Source organism: Oncorhynchus nerka, linkage group LG12, assembly GCF_034236695.1.
Source record: "Oncorhynchus nerka isolate Pitt River linkage group LG12, Oner_Uvic_2.0, whole genome shotgun sequence".
Lineage (NCBI taxonomy): Eukaryota > Metazoa > Chordata > Actinopteri > Salmoniformes > Salmonidae > Oncorhynchus > Oncorhynchus nerka.
In genome coordinates this window covers 32,435,101-32,445,145 of record NC_088407.1, presented here as the reverse complement: position 1 = coordinate 32,445,145, position 10,045 = coordinate 32,435,101, and the positions used below count along the sequence as shown (strand labels likewise).

The following is a 10,045-nucleotide window of genomic DNA, read 5'->3' as shown; positions in this document are numbered from 1 at the left end:
TGGGAGAATTCTGCAATGTGAATATCTTAAAGACCAATGATAATGGCTTTGACAGGTCTATGTTTGGAGCTGGTTGGGTATCAAGGATTTGCATTCTTACAAATCATTTTTATTTCAAACTAAGTTAATCATTAAAGGGGCCATCTTGGATTGGTACATCCATTTTTGGACGTTTAAATGAATGATATATAGCCCCAATGATTCTTGAAGAACATAAGTTATAAATGCCTCACGAGCTTTCGACTGGGCAGACACTGGTTGAATCAACGTTGTTTCCACATCATTTCAATGGAATGACCATGAACCAACATGGAATAGACGTTGAATTGACGTCTGTGCCCAGTGAGTTAGTTCTACTGTCATACCCCCATCAGTTGCGGTTGTTTAAATACCAGATTGACCCTTTAATAAAATCCTTCAACGTGACTAACGACAGAGGCTTCCATTCTGGCATTACAAAGGCGGGAATGTTTATTGAGTGGAATTTGAACAACCAAACATCAAGCCAGACCATAATAGATCAAATGTACAGACATGAAGAGGCATCATATTTTGTTCACCACGAAACAGTGTACACTGAGTGTGCAAAATATTAAGAACACCTGCAGTTCTTGACACAAACCTGGCACCTGGCACCTACTACCATACCCTGTTCAAAGGCACTTAAATATTTTGTCTTACCCATCCACCCTCTGAATGGCACGCATACACAATCCATGTCTCAATTGTCTCAAGGCTTAAAAAACATTCTTTAACCTGCATCATCCACTTCATCTACACTGATTGAAATGTATTGAACAAGTGACGTCAATAAGAGATCATAGCTTTCACCTGGATTCATCTGGTCAGTCTATTATTATGGAAAGAGCAGATGTTTTTTACACTCAGTGTGTGACCAGAATAATACAGTAACGTGCACTAGAGTTGCAAGGAGTTTCTCATGTTCCTACAATGTGTGAATCCTATAACCTACCTGAAAGAGGCTTAATTCTATAGCCCCTGTTTTACAGTACCTGTATTATCAGCATCCATCTAAAACAAGGTATCTCCTAATACATTTCCAAACAATAGTTTATTACCAAATTGTTCATACATTTTAACTGGCAATTATTTTCCTTTTCATCACTTCTTGAAAATGTATACCCGCTAAACAGTACGGCATAGATGATCAATAATACAATATCTATCACCATACAATTATTATACATATACATCAGTTCTGGCATGAAAAACGACAGATTTTTACAGTAAAAGTCCCTTGTTCATCAAGTAAGTTTCTGTTTGAACAGACCGTGAATCAAGCTTGGAAAGTGCTGGTGATTGTTGGTCAGCCTCAGAGCTCACACAATGGTGGCCTTGTATATGTCAGTCTTGGAGTCTTTGTTCCCTTCTGATTGATCGTGGGTGTTGAGGGGCACCTGGGAGGTCTTCATTCGACTCTGGCACTGCCGGAGCTCAGCCGCGTACCCTTGGAAACTGACGCTGAGCTCCGAGTCCTCTCCATGGGTGATGGTGACCTCCCTCACCTTCTCCTCCTCCTCTTCCTCCAGGCACACTCCCTCCACGTCCATCACCTCCTGCAGTGCTGGCTGAGAGCGGAGTGCTCCAAGACACGGCGACCTCTTGTGGGAGTGGTCAAGAGCACATGCTCTTTGTCTTCTCTCTGGGTAGAGGGGAGTGATGGGAGAATCAGACACGTTTTAACCACAGTGGTCAAACAAATCAAAAGCCCAGCTACAGTGTATGGAGGAGAGTTACCAATCTAGCATAGCCTTGAGGCCTCAAACACAGCATGCATTGGTTAACATGTCAATGATTTACTGATGGGTTACTACAAAACACACGTTATGACTTGTCTACCACCTCCCTGGAAATGTACAAAGCCTTCCAGAGGATTTTATCATCTGTGTTATAATCAGTCTAAAGCAGTGACATAGGCCAGTGAAGGCCACCAGTTCTTTGTGTCTTGACCTACGCACATTTTGGTGGTAGAGGACAAAAACAGTGAACAGGGGAGGAGTAGCGGAAGGGTTAAGAAACCCTCTGGAATAGCTTTTTCCATCTCCATTATGATAGAGCTCTGACCCTTGAAATGCAGCACGTCCATTGAACTGATCTCAGAGCAGTGACCTGTGGGTGACAAAGCATCAGGCTCAGAGTATTTGGCTTGATGGCTTCTGGCCCCGGATCAGTTCAGAACATTGTGCCCTACGAACAAAATGAAACCATCTCAAACATCAAAAGCTCTATGCATGCCATTGGTTCGCAGGGCGATCCACTTGGCTTCAAAAGAACAAACTGTAACAGTTTAACTGATTGGTTATTCGTTAGATCAACTGTGTACTGTACTGTACTACTGTCTACACCAGGGCTCTCCAACCCTGTTCCTGAAGAGCTACCGTCCTGTAGGTTTTCGCTCGAACCCTAATCTAGCGCACCTGATTCTGATAATTAGCTGGTTGATAAACTGAAACAGTTCAGTTAAAATTGAGGTTGGAGGGAAAACCTGCAGGAGGGTAGCTCTCCAGGAACATTGTTGGAGAGACCTGGTCTACACTCTTAGAAAAATCTAGAACCTAAAGTGGTACTTTGGCTGTCCCCATAGGAGAATTCTTTGAAGAACCCTTTTGGTCCCAGGTAGAACACTTTGGAGGTCCGTGTAGAACCCTTTCCACAGAGGGTTCTACATGGAACCAAAAGGGGTTTTACATGGGACCAAAAACTGTTCTCCTATGGGGACTGCCGAAGAACCCTTTAGGAACCCTTTTTTCTAAGAGTGTAGACTTGATGTCAACAAAACGTGGTGATTGCCCACAAACTGAGCAGTGTTGCATTGATATGATACACTATTTAACAGGATTACATAATACAGAACTTTCTCAAAGGTGCATTTCTGGATCCAGATTAAAGTCTGTAGTCACAATGGAGCTGGATCACTATGACCGTTTCACATTTCTGTGCAGTTTTTAGCTGTATTCTTATCTTGACAAGTTTTTGACAAAATTGAATATCGCAATGGAGAAAGAATATCTGACCTGAAGCCGGTGTACATAATGAGACATCACATGAGTAGAGGAAAGGGTTGTTAGAGTGCGTTGACTCATACAGTTCCTCCGCGACACTTCTCTATTAGATTGAGGATGCGTGAGTCGAGAGGCCAAAGCTAACCCGGAGTGATAATTCTCCTCGTCCCTCCTGCACTCAGTGACCCTCAGCTTTTCAACAAGAGTTCTAAGTGATTCATACACAGCACTCCAACGCACACACCTTCTGACCTCCTACGTCTCTGATTCACAGTCAAAGCAGTTTTATTAACACAGCCTCCACAACATTCCCTTGTCACAGCTGAACACAAAATGAACCTCTTTGCCAAAGGTAGGCCTACTTAACAAGTTGATGTGCTCAATATTTTTTCATGATGCTACAGTAACGATTTACACAGACTACATATCCATAACGCATTTATTACACATCTATAAGAATTTCATGAACATGTTATGACAGGTCCAAACAGCATTATTAAAGGTTCATGAAATATATCCTTACCATATCTATAGCGCATTCATGTCATGCTATGCAGAGCTCATAATTAGGTCTCTTAAGATACATCATTACAATGACAGAGTAGGAGTGTCATCATTATGGCTGTTATCTAAAATGTGCTTCTGCCATATCAGTGTTAGTGAATATTCCAAAAGGCCATGCTGATATGAAGCCTGTACTTGAGATTTTGTGTGACTGACCTACACACAATACCCCATAACTGTCACACAGCCAGGAGTGGTGGGTACGGAGTCAATCACAGAGAGCAGAGGATAATGGGGGAAACCAAACTTTATTACGGTATCCAAAAGTAACGCCAAAAACAACAGGCGAAAACAAATATGTCCAACCCAAAACTGGGCACCAAACAGACAGTGAACATAACATGCAACCAACCAAGACTAACAGAGAAGAGAAAAGGAAAAGGGGATCGGTGGCAGCTAGTAGCGACGACGACCGCCGCCCGGACAAGCAGGGGAGCCACCTTCGGTGGAAGTCGTGACAGTACCCCACACCTGACGCGCGGCTCCTGCAGCGCGCCGCCGCTGGGCTCGAGGGCGACCCGGAGGGCAAGGCGCAGGGCGATCCGGATGGAGGCGGTGGAACTCCCTCAGTAGTGATGGATCCAAGATGTCCTCCACCGGTACCCAGCACCTCTCCTCCGGACCGTACCCCTCCAAGTCCACAAGGTACTGTAGGCCCCTCACCCGGGGACCCCTCGATGTCCAGAGGGGGCGGAGGGACCTCCGGCACCTCACCTTCCTGCAGGGGACCAGCTACCACCGGCCTGAGGAGAGACACATGAAACGAGGGGTTAATACGATAGTAAGAAGGAAGCTGTAACCTATAACACACCTCGTTTATCCTCCTCAGGACTTTAAATGGCCCCACACACTGCGGCCCCAGCTTCCGGCAGGGCAGACAGAGGGGCAGGTTTCGGGTCGAGAGCCAGATCCGGTCCCCCGGTGCAAACACCCCCAGATGCTCCAAAACGCCCTCCAAACTCTGGACGTGAACTGGGGACCCCGAAACGATGTCCTCGGGCACCCCGTAGTGCCAGAAGACGTGGGTAAACAGGGCATCCTCAGTCTGTAGGGCCGTAGGGAGACCGGGCAACGATGAGATGGCAGGACTTAGAAAACCAATCCACAACAACCAGGATCGTGGTGTTCCCCTGAGACGGGGGAAGGTCGGTTAGAAAATCCACCGACAAATGCGACCACGGCCGTTGTGGAACGGGGAGGGGCTGTAACTTCCCTCTAGGCAGGTGTCTAGGAGCCTTGCTCTGAGCGCACACCGAGCAGGAGGAGACATAAAACCTCACGTCCTTGGCTAAAGTGGGCCACCAGTACCTTCCCCTAAGACCCCGCACTGTCCTCTCAATACCAGGATGATCCGAAGAGGGTAGCATATGGGCCCATCGAATTAAACGATCACGAACACCAAGCGGCAAATGCCAAAGAGTGGTCCGGATGAGCCAGCATGGGAGCGTCGGTGAACAGCTCCTTCAGACCTGACCAAAACCCAGGATAAACCTACGGTAGTAATTGGCAAACCCTAAAAACCACTGCACCTCCTTTACCGTGGTCGGAGTCGGCCAATTACGCACGGCTGTAACGCGGTCACACTCCACCACCACCCCAGAGGTGGAAATGCGATAACCCAGGAAGGAAACGGCTTGTTTGGAGAACACACATTTCTCAGCCTTGACGTACAGGTTATGCTCCAGCAGTCGCCCAAGTACTTTACGCACAAGAGACACATGCGCGACGCGTGTTGCAGAATAGATCAGTACATCATCGATATACACCACCACACCCTGCCCGTGCAGGTCTCAGAGTATCTCGTCTACGAAAGATTGAAAGACGGCTGGAGCATTCTTCAACCCATACGGCATGACGAGGTACTCATAATGGCCAGATGTGGTACGAAACGCGGTCTTCCACTCATCTCTCTCCCGGATACGCACCAAATTATACGCACTCCTAAAGTCCAGTTTTGTGAAAAAACGCGCTCCGTGAAATGATTCCACCGCTGTGGCGATGAGAGGTAGCGGGTAACTAAACTCCACTGTGATGGAATTTAGACCTCTATAATCAATGCACGGACACAGACCTCCCTCCTTCTTCTTCACAAAAAAGAAACTCGAAGAGACGGGTGACGTGGAGGGCCGAATGAACCCCTGTCCCAGAGATTCAGTGACATATGTCTCCATAGCCACTGTCTCCTCCTGGGACAACGGGTACACGTGACTCCTGGGAAGTGCAGTGTTTTCCAGGAGGTTTATCGTGCAATCCCCTCGTCGATGAGGTGGTAATTGGGTCCCCTTCATTTTACAGAAAGCGATAGCCTAATCGGCATATTCAGAGGGAAATATGCGCACAGTGGAAACCTGGTCTGGACTCTCCACCGTCGTTGCAACGATGGAAACTCCTCTGCACCTACCTGAACACTCCTCTGACCACCCTTGGAGAGCCCCCTGTTTCCATGAAATCTCAGGATTGTGATTAGCCAGCCAGGGAATACCCAGCACCACTGGAAACGCAGGTGAATCAATAAGGAAGAGACTAATCCACTACTTATGATCCCTCTGCGTTACCATGTCCAGTGGAACCGTGGCCTCCCTGACCAGCCCTGACCCTAATGGTCGGCTATCTAAGGAGTGCACGGGGTGGGTTGATCTAGCGGCACCAGTGGAATCCCTAGCCTCAACGCGAGTCCACGATCCATAAAGTTCCCAGCTGCGCCTGAATCGACTAGCGCCTTATGCTGTAGAGAGGGAGAAAACTCAGAGAAAGAAATTAGTAAAAACATGTGACCAACAGGGAGCTCTGGGTGAGTCTGGTGCTGACTCACCTGGGGTGACCGAGAAGTGCTCTGCCTACCATCCCGACTCCCAGACGAGCTCCTCCAGCACCGATCGGCAGTGTGTCCTCTCCGACCACAACTGGTGCAGGAGGAGCCTCCTTCTCCGGTCACCCTCGATGCGCCCCCCGCTAACTCCATAGGGATTGGAGCAGGAGGGCCAGGAGGTGGAACTAACAGGGCCCGTTCTGGACGCCTGTGGGCAGTCAGCAGGTTGCCCAGTCAGATCAACATGTCAATGAGTTCATCGAGGGACAGGGTGGTGTCCCGACAAGCTAGCTCCCTGCGGACATCCGCCCGGAGGCTACATCGATCGTGGTCCATCAAGGCCCTGTCGTTCCACCCCGCTCCAGCGGCCAAGGTCCGAAACTCCAGCGCAAAGTCCTGCGCACTCCTCGTCTAAGGTGAAACAGCCGTTCACCCGCTTCTCGGCCCTCTGGTGGGTGGTCGAACACGGCCCAGAACCGGTGGGTGAACTCTTGGTAGTGGTCCCTCGCAGAGTCTGGGCCATGGCCCACCCCAGGGCTCAACCCGTCAGACAGGAGACGAGGACGCTCACGCTCTCCTCACCAGAGGGAGTCGTACGAACGGTAACCAGGTACAGCTCAAGCTTTAGCAAGAACCCCTGGCACCCAGCCGCCGTTCCATCATACTCCCTTGGGAGCGCCAGACGAAGAGCACTGGTTTCGGATGCTGCCGGAGGAGTAGGTTGAGCAGGTGGAGGAGGAGCTGGGGGTGAGGTAGGGAGACCACTCCTCGCATCACTCTCTCCATCATTTGATCCATTGCTGACCCAATTCGGTGGAGAATGGTCGTATGATGGAGGACACGCATCCTTCATGGATGGGAGAGGGGGTGCAGCTGCTCCTGCTGACTCCATGGATATGGTGCGGGCTTCTGTCACACAGCCAGGAGTGGTGGATGCGGAGTCAATCGCAGAGAGCAGAGGATAATGTGGAAACCGGAACGCAACCATCCTAGACTAACAGAGAACAGAAAAGGAAAAGGGGATCGGTGGCAGCTAGTAGACCTGTGACGATGACCGCAGAGCGCTGCCCGAACAGGCAGGGGAGCCACCTTCGGTGGAAGTCGTGACAATAAAGTCAAAGTGGAATTATATCTTTAGACATTTTTACAAATTAATTAAAAATGAAAAGCTGAAATGTCTTCAGTCAATAAGTATTGAACCCCTTTGTTATGGCAAGCCTAAATAAGTTCAGGAGTAACAATTTACTTAATAACAAGTCACAAATTGCATCGACACACTCTGTGTGCAATAATATTGTTTAACATGATTTTTGAATGACCACCTCATCTCTGTACCCCACACATTCAGAAAATCCTAAGGTCCCTCAGTTGCGCAGTGAATTTCAAACACAGATTCAACCATAACGATCAAGGAGGTTTTCCAATGCCTCACAAAGAAGGGCACCTATTGGTAGATGGGTAAAAATAAAAAAGCAGACATTTACTATCCCTTTGAGCATGGTGAAGTTATTAATTACACTTTGGATGGTGTATCAATACACCCACTCACGACAAAGATACAGGTGTCCTTCTTACTCAGTTAGAAGAGAAAGGAAAGCACTCAGGGATTTCACCATGAAGCCAATAGTGACTTTTAAACAGTTACAGAGTTTAATGGCTGTGATAGAAAACTGAGGATGGATCAACAGCATTGCAGTTACACCACAATACTAACCTAATTGACAGAGTGAAAAAAGGAAGCCTGTACAGAATACAAATATTCCAAAGGATGCATCCTGTTTGCAATAAGCCACTAAAGTAAAACTGCAAAAAAAATGTGGGAAAGAAATTAACTTGAAGTCCTGAATACAAAGCACAAAGCAATATAACACTTCACAGAGTACCACTCTTCATAATTTCAAGCATGGTAGTGGCTGCATCATGTTATGGGTATGCTTGTCATTTTTTAGGATAAAAATAAACAGAATAGAGCTAAGCAGAGGCAAAATCCTAGAGAAAAACCTGGTTCAGTCTGCTTTCCGACACTGGGAGACAAATTCACCTTTCAGCACAAGGCCAAATATACACGGGAGTTGCTAAGCAAGACGACATTGAATGTTCCTGATTGTCCTAGTTACAGTTTTGACTTAAATCGACTTGAAAATCTATGGTAAGACTTGAAAATGTCAGTCTAGCAATGATCAACAACCAACTTCAGAGCTTGAAAGATTTTGAAGGATTGGACCCCTTTTTTCAATTTTCGCCTAAAATGACACACCCAAATCTAACTGCCTGTAGCTCAGGCCCTGAAGCATCTTCTTGGTACCATTTGAAAGGAAACACTTTGAAGTTTGTGGAAATGTTAAAGGAATGTAGGAGAATATAACACATTAGATCTGGTAAAATCTAATACAAAGAAAGAAAAAAAAATGTTTTGCAAGAGCAAGGGCCATAATGTATTATTCCTCCACAATACTTATATCCACAATACTTATTCCTCCACAATTCTTATAGATCCAAGATGGCGTAGCAGTAAGACTTGTTTGTTTTTGCCCCTTGTAAATATTTTCTTGTTTTTTTGTAGACATTTCAATATATTTCAATCTCTTTTTCCATTAAATGTACCTTCCTGCAACCCGCCTCACCCAATGTGATACGGATTTGCTATTTTTTCGACCTTAGAACTGGAACCTCCATCAGAAGCTAGCCATCAGAAGTTAGCCAGCTAATTAGCTACTAGCTATTTAGTCACTGTTAGCGGTCTTTACCTTTAGCTCAGACACCAGCCGCTTTAGCCCGGATAGCCCGGATAATACCTGCCAGTCTGCACAGCCCTGAGCATATCTGACTGCTTTTTTCAACTACATCACCAGATTCCTGCCGCAAGCGCTGTACCATTACACCGGATCATCACAGCTAGCTAGCTGCTACCGAGTGGCTATTGTGGCTAACGCCCTTATCCAGAAGCAAGCACCAGTTAGCGTCGAGCTAGCCTCGAGCTAGGCCCATCTCCCGGCTAGCAAACGAAGTACACCAACTACAATACCTCTCTTGCCAATTGGCCTGGACCTTTTATCGACACGGAGCCCCGCCAACCCATCACGACTGGTCTGCTGGTCTGCTGACGTAATTCGGCCGATGTGCTCTCAATCGGCCTCTGCGTCGTGGATGTCGGTGAAGACCCATCTGCTATCGCCGACCCGCTAGCTTTTCTGAATGCCGTGTCTCCCGCTCGCTTAGCATAGTAACGACTACCGAACGGATGCTCATTGAACCCTATGATCACACGGCTACACAGCTGATGCCTGCTGGACTGTTCATTAACACAGTACTTCATTTTGTTTCTTGCGGCCCCAGCCTCGAACTCAGGCCCTGTGTTCTGACCCTATCTGCCCATTCGTCGCCATTTACCCGTTGCTGTTGTATTAGCTGTTTACCCGTTGTTGCCTTACCCGTTGTTGTCTTAGTTCTCCCAATCAACACCTGTGATGGCTTTATGCCTCTCTCTAATGTCAATATGCCTTGTATACTGTTGTTTAGGGTAGCTCTCATTGTTTTATTTTACTGCGGAGCCCCTAGTCCTGCTCAACATGCCTCAGATAGCGCCTTTGTCCCACCCCCCACACATGCGGAGACCGCACCTAGCTTAACTGGTGCCTCCAGAGATGCA

At 47.3% G+C, this 10,045-nt stretch overlaps 1 protein-coding gene across 1 annotated transcript in view; it reads right to left on the bottom strand.

Annotated features, from left to right (window-relative positions):
• Positions 1-453: 453 nt before the first annotated feature.
• LOC115138133 (regulator of G-protein signaling 12-like) overlaps positions 454-10,045 on the bottom strand; it is a 69,847-nt gene continuing 60,255 nt past the window's right edge. The window contains 1 exon segment of the mRNA XM_029674644.2: positions 454-1,663. Within this exon segment, the coding sequence (XP_029530504.2) occupies positions 1,341-1,663 (323 nt within the window). The 3' untranslated portion in view covers positions 454-1,340.